Source organism: Chlorocebus sabaeus, chromosome 3 (assembly GCF_047675955.1).
Source record: "Chlorocebus sabaeus isolate Y175 chromosome 3, mChlSab1.0.hap1, whole genome shotgun sequence".
Taxonomy (NCBI): Eukaryota; Metazoa; Chordata; class Mammalia; order Primates; family Cercopithecidae; genus Chlorocebus; species Chlorocebus sabaeus.
In genome coordinates, this window is record NC_132906.1 from 23271055 (window position 1) to 23284532 (window position 13478).

The window sequence follows — 13478 nt, forward strand, 5'->3', positions numbered from 1 at the left end:
ATATTCCCCCTTGCTACAGAACATCTTCCTTTTCTGCATTAAAAACAAAATGGCTGTATTTCTCTGCCCAACTTTGCTTAGCTGAATCAATCCTTTTACAAGTTTTCTTCTTTACTGCTAAACCTATCTTCAATTCTTAACTGACACATCAGTCATTCTTACATGAGAACAATACATTAAAATAAATACAAAGAAAAAATTCTCCCAGCAAATACTAGATTCAATCCCAACAATATGGACACAGTCTTAAAAATCAGTTATGTATTTATTTGCATAGAACCAAAGGAAAGACTTAAAATTCCAACATACACCCTATGAGGCTTACAATTTAATTACAAATCCAGTTTTGAGGGAAAAAAGGGTTTTGGTTTTCCTCTACTAACGAGGATGATACTGTTTCACATGCTTCAGTTATGCATGCTGAAACATCAGACGCCTATACATCTTTACTTTTTGCAGAATTAGTATCCAGTCCAAAAAAGTCTTTTTTGATGATGTACCGAACACACTGCAAAATCACATTTCTTTCATGTCGAATGTCCGGAGCTAGAAGCTAAAAGACAATTTTTAAAAAGATTAGCTGGTAAATAAATTATATCTGGGAAATACAATCTAAAATATTGCATGTACCCTCTCCTCATAAAGAAGACAGAACAATAAGAAATATGTATTATATTTACTATTTTGCTAAAAAACAATGCAAGAACATGTCCTTTTAAGTTACATCAAGACTATCTAGCTTTTTAAACAGTACTAATGCTTATATTTGGAGTCCTCTCTCAGTATCTAGCATAGGACATGAAAGTATTTAATAGTCTGCAACTCCTTTTTTTTTTTTTTTTGAGACAGAATTCCGCTCTTGTCACCCAGGCTGGAGTGCAATGGTGCAGTCTCGGCTCACTGCAACCTCTGCCTCCCGGGTTCAAGCAATTCTCCTGCCTCAGCCTCCCAAGTAGCTGGGATTACAGCCATGCGCCACCACATCTGGCTAAAAAGTCTGCAATTCTTTAATCTAAAATGTCAAAGAGGATTGCCCAAACTCAAATTCATAGGCAGTTTAGAAACTGATAAGTATATCTATTTACATGTAACAATGAAAATAGCAGTAAAAAATTCCAACATTCCTAGACTTTTATAACTTTCCATTTTTGTGCTTATTGTATTTAAAAAAAAGCTAAAACTCCCTGGTATTTAGAATAAGCACATAATCAAGGAATCATATGTAATTTGCCAAAAAGGATTTTATTTTCTGATGTTATTGAGTTCAGAAACATCATACAGAAACTTTCAGTGGAAAGATTACTTAATTTACCAATTATAACTAACTTTTTAAATGTAATTTACTATCTATACAAAATGGAGCGTATATTTCAGATCCATTTTAATAGGAAGCAACTGTGTTTGCACCTAGCACCTCAAGAGTGTAGCCACTGAACACTTTAGCTACAAAATAAGTACTTACCTTGTAAGTCAAAACCAAACAGACTTTTCACAGAATGTCAACTAAAAAATGTGGAATACTTCTATTGCTGAGACATGAAAATCTTTGATCTCTGAACAGCTTCATGTCCACTACTGAGAACTCAAAGATGCATTGCTTCCTCTTTATAATTTGAAGAAAGCTGTTAGATTTTTGAGCACATAATGCTGAGAGTAAAGCCAAGAATGCACAGAATAAACACAAATAAATAAAGGTGTACAAAGAAAAAAAATTAGCATGGTAGTGCATGCCCATAGTGCCAGCTACTTGGGACGCTGGGGCAGTAGGATCACTTGAGCCCAGGAATTTGAGGTGGCAGTGAGCTATGATCACGCCACTGCACTCCAGCTTGGGTGACAAAGCAAGACCCCAACTCTTTAAAAAAAAAAAAAAAAGGTTAGGAAGGGAAGGAAGACAACCCCAGAAGATAACAAGTGAGAACTGTCAGAAAACCCTAGGCCTTTCCTTTTTGTTACTTTTGGTTCTCCATACACATTTGTATTAAAAATCTTTTTTCCCTTCAGCTTGCCATTGTACTTCGAGCTGTGCTTTCACTGGAAACTTTGTTTTTTTTGAGACGGAGTCTCGCTCTGTCGCCCAGGCTGGGGTGCAGTGGCCGGATCTCAGCTCACTGCAAGCTCCGCCTCCTGGGTTTATGCCATTCTCCTGCCTCAGCCTCCCGAGTAGCTGGGACTACAGGCGCCCGCCACCTCGCCCAGCTAGTTTTTTTGTATTTTTTAGTAGAGACGGGGTTTCACCGTGTTAGCCAGGATGGTCTCGATCTCCTGACCTCGTGATCCGCCCGTCTCAGCCTCCCAAAGTGCTGGGATTACAGGCTCGAGCCACCGCGCCCGGCCTCACTGGAAACTTAAAAGAAAATCAATAAACCTCAATAGATACTTCCTTACCAACTAGTGAAACCTAAATTCTTTTATTTTAAGTGGTTGTAAAAATTACATTATTCCACATTCACTGAACATACCAGCTATATGCCAAATGTAGCTGCAGAATTAAGATACAAAGTCTCCAAGGACAATGCGTCTCTGGTAACCTTAAAACATACACAGACACACACACACACACACACACACCCAGTGGCTCTATCTTTATGACATGAGAACACAAAGATTAGAACGAAAAGAAAAATAATTTACCATTTCCAAGAGATATGGATGGTGTGTTCTTGGTTCGAATAATGTTTGATAGTTGTGATAATCTTTTTTCCTCTTAGGGTTTGTCTTTTTAAAACTTTTCTTTTGGCTCTCACTCTTGGCTTCTGAAAAATTTCTAACAGTTGCTTTAACATTTTGACTTGGACTCTTAAGAGCACTGCTATCAAGAACCTGGTTTTCTGCCAGAACGTCTGCTTCAGTCTTGATGGGAGTTTCTAAGTGTTATGAAAAACAAACACAAAAATAAACAAAACAAAACAGGTAGACCTTTCAAAAGCAACCAAAAAATCCATAATAATCCTCCTAGCCATAATATTGTCCACTTAATAACTTAAAACTATGAAAGATTTTTGCAAGGCATTTATAATGTATTCTAGTATTTTTCAAATTGGAAGCTAAACTACCAAAAATTGAGGAGACTACCATGAAGAGCTACAGAAAGTGATTTCTATGAAGGAAATCATGCCAGATGGAAACTTGGATCTATACAAAGGAATGATAAGTGCTGGAAAAAGTAAATATGTGAATAAATATAAGACTTTTTTTCCTCATTGGAAAATTTTTAAAACTAAAGCAAAAATATTAAGTGTATGTGGAATTTATAACATCTATAGAAATAAAATCTATGACAACAATAGTAAAAAGGAAGGGAGAAGGAATATTTAAGTAGCATACTGCTGTAAAATTCTTAAATTACATGTGAAGTAGATAATACCATTTGAAAGTACACTATGAAAAGTTAAGCTGCACACTATAAACTACAGACCAACTCCTAAAAAGAAAAACAAAGAAGTTAAAAGGATGAAAGACGATAGCAAGCATACACCAATCACATGAAAGCTGGAAAGGCTGTATTAATGTCAGACAAAAAAAAGACTTCAGAATAGTGACTATCACCAGGGATAAAGAGGAACAGTTCATAATGCTAAAGGGGTCAATTCATCAATAAGACAAAACAGTAACACCTAAAAACAGATTTTCAATATAACATGCAGCAAAAACTGATGGAACTGAGAAGAGAAATAGACAAACCCATTATTATGATTGAATACTTGAACACTCCAATCTCAGTAATTAAAGAAAAATTGGACAAAAAATTCGTATGGATACAGAATACCACAAAGAATTAACTCACATTGACAAAGAACACCCGACCTAATATATTTTCTTGTCAAGCTCATATGAACATTCACCTTGTGTTGGGCCATAAAATAAGTATCAATAAATTGAAGAAATTGAAAGGACAGAGGTATGTTCTCTGACCGTAACAGAATTAAACTAAAATCATTAACAGAAAACTAGCTAGAAAACAAACAAACAAACAAATATTTAGAAACTAAATAACACACTTCTAAATAAACCATAAGTTAAAGAACAAATTGTAAGAGAGATTAGGAAATATTTTGAAATAAATAAAAATGAAAACATAATGTATCATATTTGTGGACTACAGCTAAAGCAGTTCATGAAGTTACATTTATGACTTTCAATGCTTAAATCAGAAATGAGAAAAGTCTAAAATCAATTATCTAAGCTTCTATTATAATGTGGTAGGGTCTGAGGAAAGAGGAAATACTAAAAAGTGAAAAACAGTGGATTAGAGTGAAAATCAATGACAACAGAGAAGAACCAACAAAGCCAGAAGTTGCTTCATTGAAAAGATTAATAAAATTAATAAATGCACCAAGATTTTTTGAGAAAAAAATCAATTAACAACTTGGAGAAATAAAAGACGAGGACATCATCATAGATCCTACAGATATCACAGGAAATATTATGAACTATATACCAATAAATTAACAACTTAGGTGAAGTAAATTCTTTTGAAAAACACGAATTACTGAAACCCACTCAAGAAGAAATAGGAAAATATGAATAGTTCTGTACCTATTAAGGAAATTTAATTCATAATTTAAAACCTTCCCAAAAACAAAATGGCTTCACTACTGAATTCTACAAACAAGAAAAGAAAAACTGGTAGAAATCCTAAACAAAACCTTAAAAAAGAGAAGGAAACAGATCCTTACTCATACCAAATCTATTATAATAAAAGAAAACCAAAGACCAATATCCCTCATGAACATGTATGCAAGACTCCTTAATAAAGTATTAGCAAATCAAATCCATCAATGTATTAAAAGAGTAATAGACCATGACCAAGTAGATTTTATCCTGGGAATACAGGCTGGTTTGACATTTGAAAAATCAATGGACATTTCACCATTATTAACAGAATAAAGGAGAAAAACCATATGAACAGTTGAAAATTCACAAATTTTAAGCTCAGAATCTTCACCTCTCCCCCTTCACCAATGGTTATACTACTTACTTACTATAAGTGAATGTGATATGAGATAAAGAATTCTATTCTAGAAGTTGGGAGACAGGGTTCAATTGCCTAGACAAGAGTGGCAAAACCCATAATACTCAAACATTACATACGACTGAGTGTAGAAATTATATTTGAAAAGAAGTATAGCGACAAGTGTTAAAAGCAGACTCTGGTGCCAGACTGTTAGGTTCAAGTCCTAGTTCCATCATTTACTAGCTGTGTGACCTTTGGGCAAGCTATTTATCTCTACCTAAATATCTTCATCTATAAAACAGAGATGATAAATAAGAAAAACCAGGACACTATTTTCTATTATTTCCTTCCACCTCAAGTATCAATCACTCAAATCAGGAACACAAAGTCAAATGAATCAGAGCTTATAACTGCCAATTTTCTGCTAAGAAATAAGGACAGGGACTAACATTTATATTTTTCTCTTTCTTGAGATTTACAACATTTCCCAGCTAAGTGTCATATATTAATGTAATGTTGACCAATTAAATTTTAAATATAGCCCATTCGGTTCTATCAAATGCTTAACACACTTTTTGGTTTGTGGCCTTCTGAAATAGTCTTTAATTTGGAAATCTCCCCATCATAGCCAAATCAGTTTAAGGAAACATAATTCTGGGGAGTTGTAAAACTGTGCTTAAATTCTACTACAGTTTAAAAAATGCTAAAATGCTAACATGCAGAACAGATATTAAATCAACCCATTTGGAAATATTTCTTATTAAATTTATATCTTAGTGATTCTTACAGTCCCAGATGTATTACCTCTTTCTTTGCTTCAGTCTTACTTGAGGGACCCTTTCTTTGTTTAAATATCTTTCCAGAAAAATGCTATTCATGTTTAAGATTCCAAACACTTTTATGCTAATTCTTAAGTCAAGACAGATCTTAATTATGAAGACACAATTGTTAAACTCTGTTAGGAAGAAACAGATTGTTCCTATACATTTAGAATCCAGGTAAATAAGCAGTCTTCTAGATACTATTCCACGGTTAAAAGACCACTTTGTTTCCTTGGTTTATTAATTTAAAACTCCCTATGTGTCAATATCCCATCCTAGATCCCAGAATTAATACTGAAAGCTAGAAATTTGCTAGTGACCTTGATGGCTTAATAAAGCTGAATTCAAACTACATAAAATAATTCTTAAGACTTAGGAATGTGAAGCAAGGGTTTTTTCCTTAAAGCAGGACATTTTAACAATTAGTCAAAATAAATTCATACAAAATCATATATAATTTAACAGATAATATCCTCTATTATCTATAAAAGTCTACACATTACTGTGCAGGATGACAGTAAATGCCAAAGACAGAAAGACTATAATGGAAGGCAAGGTAAGTTGGTTTCTTTGGACTTTTAAGTCTCCAAACCTATATGTCAGGTCTGCTACATAATAGCTTGCCAAGTTTTTTCCATCTTATTTTTTTATTTTATTTATTTATTTATTTATTTTGAGATGGAGTTTCACTCTGTTGCCCAGGCTGGAGTGCAGTGGTGTGATCTTGGCTCACTGCAACCTCCGCCTTCTGGGTTCAAGCAATTCTCCTGTCTCAGCCTCCCGAGTAGCTGGGATTACAGGCGTGCAACACCACGCCAGGCTAATTTCTGTATTTTTAGTAGAGACAGGGTTTCATCATGTTGACCAGACTGGTCTTGAACTCCTAACCTCAGGTGATCCGCCCGCCTCAGTCTCCCAAAGTGCTGGGATTGCAGGCATGAGCCACCACGCCCAACCAAGCTTATCCTTTCTATGCTTAAGGTTCTATAAAATAAAGAGGTGATCTCAAAGATCCCTTCCAGTTTCCTTTCTTGCAATTTAAAATGATGGCAGTCTCAAAATGAAGGTATGAGTATAAAAATACTGTTCCATCTTAAGAAACAGATAAGCAAGCATTAGTCCAGCCTGTTGTTATGGGATTCTGTAATTCTGGTAATAGTTTTCTTTGTTATCACCTGTTATGAATACAACTGGTAAGTAGGAAATGTAATATGTGTTTAAAGAATAACTCCATCTTCATACCAGTGTATGAGAAACAAGACTACAAAAAAACGCTGTTTTTCTTAAAATTAAAATGAGGCAACCATCTGTTAAGGAATACTCTGATAAAGCCAAAGTAGCTTATATTTCAAAATTCAAGTAGCTATTAAGAAGCTACCATAGTAAGCCATGGCCCACTTAAAAAAGAAAAAACTTCCCATGTTACAGATACATATAAACATCATTTTTCATATTAAAGCCTAATGGCTCCTTATTCAACATCTTCCAAATACATAAACATTGATTATCTCTAGCCTAGTCAACATATTAAAAGTGCTGCCATCTCCATCAAACTACATTTCCTTTTTTTTTTTTTGAGCCAGAGTCTCACTGTCGCCCAGGCTGGAGTGCAGTGGCATGATCTCGCCTCACTGCAACCTCTGCTTCCTGGGTTCAAGCAATTCTCCTGCCTCAGCCTCCTGGGTACTAGGACTATAGGTACGCACTGCCATGCCCGGCTAACTTTTGTATTTTTTGTAGAGACGGGGTTTCACCATGTTGGCCAGGCTGGTCTCAAACGCCTGACCTCAGGCGATCCACCCTCTTCAGCCTCCCAAAGTGCTGGGATTACAGGCGTTGAGCCACCATGCCCTGCCCATCCAATTACATTTGAATCTTCTCTTCATTTTATATAAACACTTACAGACCTGTATTCTTATCCTCAGTACAGCTCCTACTTTGATTACACATACACGTGAATTCTCTCGCGGCCAGTAAAGTCTAAATAAAATTACCACACAGAGCCAGGTATCCACAACAGTAGGACACAGATTTATTCATTAAACATATGCTGGATTATTGATATAAACCTTGGATTAAAAACTGCTACACTGCATCAGATCAAGAGCCTACTCACGGCTCTTTCAAGTAGCTCTGAAAGAGATGCTGTAGGAAATTAAACTGGTTGATCACAATTAAATTTCACAATGAAGTCACACACGTTACCATCTGTAACATCATCTTTAAAAGTAAGACATGTATCCTGAATGTTACTGACTTCTCAGAAAGACTCTTGAAAAGATTCAGTTTCTTCTGACCTTTAAAATGCACAAGCTAATGCAACCACAAGTATAAGGTTGTGTATTCCAAGTGAGATCATTTATGTAAATATGCTCTAGGAAGAACAATGCCCTATATGCATTAAAAAAATTGTATCGCACTCTTTGTCATAAAGGATCTCTCTCCACCTACCAAAGATGCTACAAACACGTTATAATAAGGGTTCTTGAGAGCAGAGAGAAAAAAATGAATTTTCTTTCTGCCATTTCTTTTAGAATTTTCTTCAGTTCCATTAGTGGATATTTTCTGTTTTCCTTCCAATTCTTTCATTATATTGTATTTTTTGCTTTTTTATTCGCAGAGTAGTAACACATTTATTTATTACTCCAGAGTTCCTTTAACCCAAGTTAACTTTACTTCTGATTCAAATGAAAAAGGAATTTGAAGACCAAATAAAGAATGCACATCCTGGATGCTATTAATGTGCAGCACGCACCAAAGGCAAAAAGCAACAAAACAAAACCCTGTAACAACATACACCATGACTTACCTTCTGGCTCACTCTCTGACCCTGAAAGACTGCCATAGCTACTCATTAGTGAGCACAGGGCTGGTGTCACTTCCTTGGGTATCACAGAGCGTTGTGGTTTCTCCTCCTTATCAGACTCTGAAGGGAAAAGAACTCAGATTCAAAACATCGACCACTATAAAAAAGCTGACCATCCCCCACTCCCACACTTGTTAGTGAAAATTAAGTAATTTCTGATCATTTCCTTAATCTTTCCAAAAAACGAATTCTAGGAGGCCAGGAACACTTCCCCCTGGTTTACACATCTTCATGGGCCAAGAAACCATTTGCCCCAGAGGAGACAGTGGGGGAAAAGGAAACTATACAGAGCTCAGTTACTCAGCATGCTTCACAGGTTATACAATCTGAGCATACTCTAAATTAACTTAATTACATAGTCTTTGCTGTTCATTTACAAGTAGTAGGAAGGCCCAAACTTTATTTAACTTCACTGGATTGGGATCACTGCCTCTGAAAATTAGGTTTAGAAATAAATGAAATATTAGCATACCTATGCTTTTAACTGTTTTTAGGACTGTTTTTCAGGACCCAAATAATATTCAAAGCATTTCTATAGGCTCAGTCAAACAGTAATGCTGAAATTAATCCACCCAAAGTTTTTTAGAGACAGAGTCTTGCTCCGTCACACAGGTTGGAGTGCAGTGGCATAATCTCAGCTCACCACAACCTCTGCCTGCCAGGCCCAAGCAATTATCTTACCTCAGCCTCCTGAGTAGCTGGGATTACAGGTGTGTGCCACTATGCCCGGCTAATTTTTTGTATTTTTAGTAGAGATGGGGTTTCACCATGTTGGCCAGGCTGGTCTCAAACTCCTGGCCCCAAGCTGATCCACTTGCCATGGCCTCCCAAAGTGCTGAGATTACAGGTGTGAGCCACTGTGACCAGCCCACCCAAAGTTTTTATTATTTAAAACTTAAATAAACAAGAACTTAAATAAACAAGGCAACCATGAGAATTTACCAAGCATAATACTAAAGTGCCTGCCAAATGTAAAGTGTTTGATCCAGGCCCAGCAAGCCTAGTTGTAGCCCCAGGACACCACCTATTACATTTCTTTTTGGCAGCTCTAACAATCTATTAACTCTATTCTAGACAACCAATAAAAATAAGGCCTCACTGAAGACAATAAGTAATTTGTCTATTTAATTAACCAACTCAACCCAAAACCAAGATAAAATGTTTCAAGACTAAGCATTTAATGTTCACCAAGCCAGTCTAGGGGAAACCAAAGCATGCCAGTAGGAAATGGGAGTATCTTTCTGTATGAATGTTCAACTGCCACCTTCTGCTGGATGAAGCTAAATCCTCTCTCCTCACTACCCACCATCATACCTATAAAAGTACTCCTTGTCAATTTTAAGCTAAATTACCTTTTCTCCTTGATTAATAAAGGGAAAGGAAAGTATGCAGTTTATGTGAATTACGAGTAGGTTAAGCAGAAATCTACCACAGTGTTAGTATGCAGACTTTCCATTCATTGGTTGAATGATGAAAGACCAAACTGTAGCATTTATTTCCAAGACTCAAAGAGAGGTAACAAAAATTACAGTAATAGTTGAATATTATGTTCTTCAAAAGTATGATCTGACCTAATCCTTATGAGGTAGTGATGAGTGATAAAACAAAAATCCAGAGAATTTGAGTACTTTTCCTTAAGATAATTATAAATCAGTTGGGTAAAATTTAAAGCCTGGCTATCTGACTCCAAATCCAAATTGTTATCAGTGAGCTAGAATGCTTCCCACAGACATATAAAGTCTTCTTAAAATGAAGCCATCCTATCAAAGTGTTTTTATGGTCCACAATAATGCTAACAATGTCTCCCAGCTACAGCTCCATTTCTTTCTTCCCTTTTATAGTAAAACTGCAAACTGTTATTTGATAGGCAATCATACCTTGGAGATACTGTGGATTTGGTTCCAGACCACTGGAATCAAGTGAATATGGCAATAAAGCAAGTCACACACATTTTCCGGTTTCTCAGTGCATATAAAAGTTATGTTTACACTACATTGTAGCATATGAAATGTCCAATAGCATTATGTCTTAAAAAATAATGTTTGTACCTTAACTTAAAAATATTTCATTGCTAAAAAATGCTAAAACTCATCTGAGACTTCAGGAAGTTGTGATATTTTTGCTGACGGAGGGTCTTGCCTTGATGTTGCTGGCTGCTGACTGATCAGGGTTGTGGTCACTAAAGGCTGGGGTGACTGTGGCAGTCTCTCTGCCTTGACTGCTATTCCTTTAGGTATCGGCCCCACATTTCATTCAGATGTCTTAATGTCACCTTATCAGAAATGCCTTTACTGATCACTTCAGATAAAAGAGCATATTCCCTTCAGATAACAGACCACTATTCTCTATTATTTTACTCAGCTTCACTCATCTTTATAATTCTGTTTTTTGTTTGTTTGTTTGTTTGTTTTTGTTTTTTTCGAGATGGAGTTTCACTCTGCTGCCCAGGCTGGAGTGCAGTGTACTCCACCTCCTGAGTTCAAGCGATTCTCCCCTTAGCCACCTGAGTAGCTGGAATTACAGGTACTTGCCACTACGCCGGGCTAATTTTTGTAGTTTTAGTAGAGACAGAGTTTCACTATGTTGGCCAGGCTGGTCTCGAACTCCTTACCTCAAGTGATCTGCCCCCCTTGGCCTCCCAAAGTGCTGGGATTACAGGCGTGAGCCACTATGCCCAGCTCCCACATTTTCTGTATTACTTTTATAATCAGAAAATAACAGGGAAAAAAAAAAAAAAAACATAGGGAAACTGACTCTGGAAAACTGTATTCCTCACAATCCAATTCATGAAGCAGAGGGCAAGGCTTTAATGTCCTTTCCTTCCTGGCTTCTTTTTCAAACTTTGTATTTTGAAACAATTTTGGATTTATACAAATGTTGCAAAGATAGTACAGAGTCTCCATATACCCTTCATGCAGCTTCCCTAATGTTACCATCTTACATAACTAAAGTACCTTATTATAGCTAAGAAGTTAACACTGGTACCACACTAGTATTTACAGACTGTAATGCAACGTCCTTACGTCCTTTTTCTGTTCCAGGATACAATCTGCTATACTACACTGCATTCGGTTGTCATGACTCCTTAATCTTTTCTAAATCTGTGACAGTTTCTCAGTCTTTCCTTGTTTTTTTTACAAACTTGACACTTTGAAGATTATTGTCAGGTATTTTTAGAATGTCCCTCAGTTTGGGTCTGTCTGACATTTTTGAAGATTAGACTGAGACTATGGATTTTGGGGAGGGATACCACAGAGATGTGCCCTTCTCATCACATCCCAGGTCCATGATATCAGTAAGACTTATTACTGGTAATGTTGACTTTGACTGCTTGATGGTCTGCCTGCTTTCTCTACTACAAAGTTACAATTTTTCTCTTTCATTATTATATTTTTTGAAATGAGTTACTAAGTTTAGCTCACACTCCTGGGAAGAAGAATTAAGTTTCAACTCAAGTAAGGAATATCAAAGAATTTTGGACATATGTTAAAACCACGGTAATTAATAATTAATAAATAAATATTTTGGGGGGAGATATTTTGATGCTATAGCAAATATTGTTTCATTTTAACATTTCACCACTAATTTTACCATTCATCAGTGGATCTTGCCCAAAACAATTATTGGTGCTCTAATGCTGACTTGCTATTTCTCTCATTTCTTCTACATTTAATAATTAGAATTCTTTTGTAAGAAAGATCTGTCCCTCCTCCCCCACATTTATTTATTTATTTAGGCACTGATATCAGTATAGACTCATGGATATTTATTCTATTCTGAGGGTTATAATTTATTATTATTTATTTTGCGGCACCAATTGTTCCAACTTTGGCCCTTGAGAACTCTTTCTAGTATCCTTCTGACATGCCCACACCTTCACATTTTTTGAGTATTTTCTTACTTTCTGGCACTATGAGATGCTCTAGGTTCAGTTTATATTTTCCCTGTCCCAACCCCAGAATTAGCCATTTCTCCAAGAGGCTCTGGTTCGTTTACCTGGAGAACAGCATTTGGAAACCACAATTAGAGACCTAGGTGGACTTGTTCCTAAGAGTGTCAAAGCTCACTATACTTGACTTACCCAAAGGGTAAGTTACAAATTCACAAAATAACTCTTTCCCTATGTTTTCTTCTCCACTCAGTTAAACGTTTAAGGGACAAACCACATGTAATAACACTTCGAAAAATACTGTCCTTTTGGCACTATCAGAATATCTTCTACAGTGACTTTTCATCTTAAAAAAAAAAAAAAAACCGTCCCTGGGATCTACCTAGCAGCTCCAATGCAGGCATTTTTAGCACCTATCTGTAAAGACTATGCTGAAGGCATTGTACTGGCTGACAAAATAATACTCAAGAAACTTCATTTTTAAAAAGCTGCTAAAACATCTTTCTAAACTGAAAATACTAGTATAGAGATAGCAGCAATTGATCTGATAAAACCAGACTTCGGCATTTTTATAAAATAGGAGCTCAATTTCTCTTACCATTAAAACATTAGCGACACTGTTCTTAGGGTAAATCTCACCTCTCTCTCTCATATATACACATCATGTTCCCACCATCCCCAAAAAATAGTCTAATGCAATCATCTTAAAAATTATCCTTAGACTATAAGTTTCTGGAAGGCAGGGAGACTCCTTTGAAATCCTCGGCATTACAGTGAATTACAGTGCTGGGTAAGCCAAACGCAGGACCTTATAAATCCCCACCAAAAGGAAAGTAGCAAAATAACATTGCCCTTTGAATGTCTTGTCCACTCTAAACACCAGCTGTAAAACTTCCTATCTGGCTTCTTTCTGTAACTTATTTCTTTACTTACTTATCCGTACCC

The 13478-nt window shown here is 36.1% G+C and overlaps 1 protein-coding gene across 1 annotated transcript in view; it reads right to left on the reverse strand.

Annotated features, from left to right (window-relative positions):
- Nucleotides 1-246: 246 nt before the first annotated feature.
- The window catches only part of NUFIP1 (nuclear FMR1 interacting protein 1), a 52842-nt gene continuing 39610 nt past the window's right edge, over nucleotides 247-13478 (reverse strand). Inside the window, exons 8-10 of the mRNA XM_007960317.3 lie at nucleotides 8588-8704; nucleotides 2635-2867; nucleotides 247-553 (exon numbers count right to left, since the gene is read on the reverse strand). Of these exons, the coding sequence (XP_007958508.2) occupies nucleotides 437-553; nucleotides 2635-2867; nucleotides 8588-8704 (467 nt within the window). The 3' untranslated portion in view covers nucleotides 247-436. The remainder of the gene's footprint in view (nucleotides 554-2634; nucleotides 2868-8587; nucleotides 8705-13478) is intronic.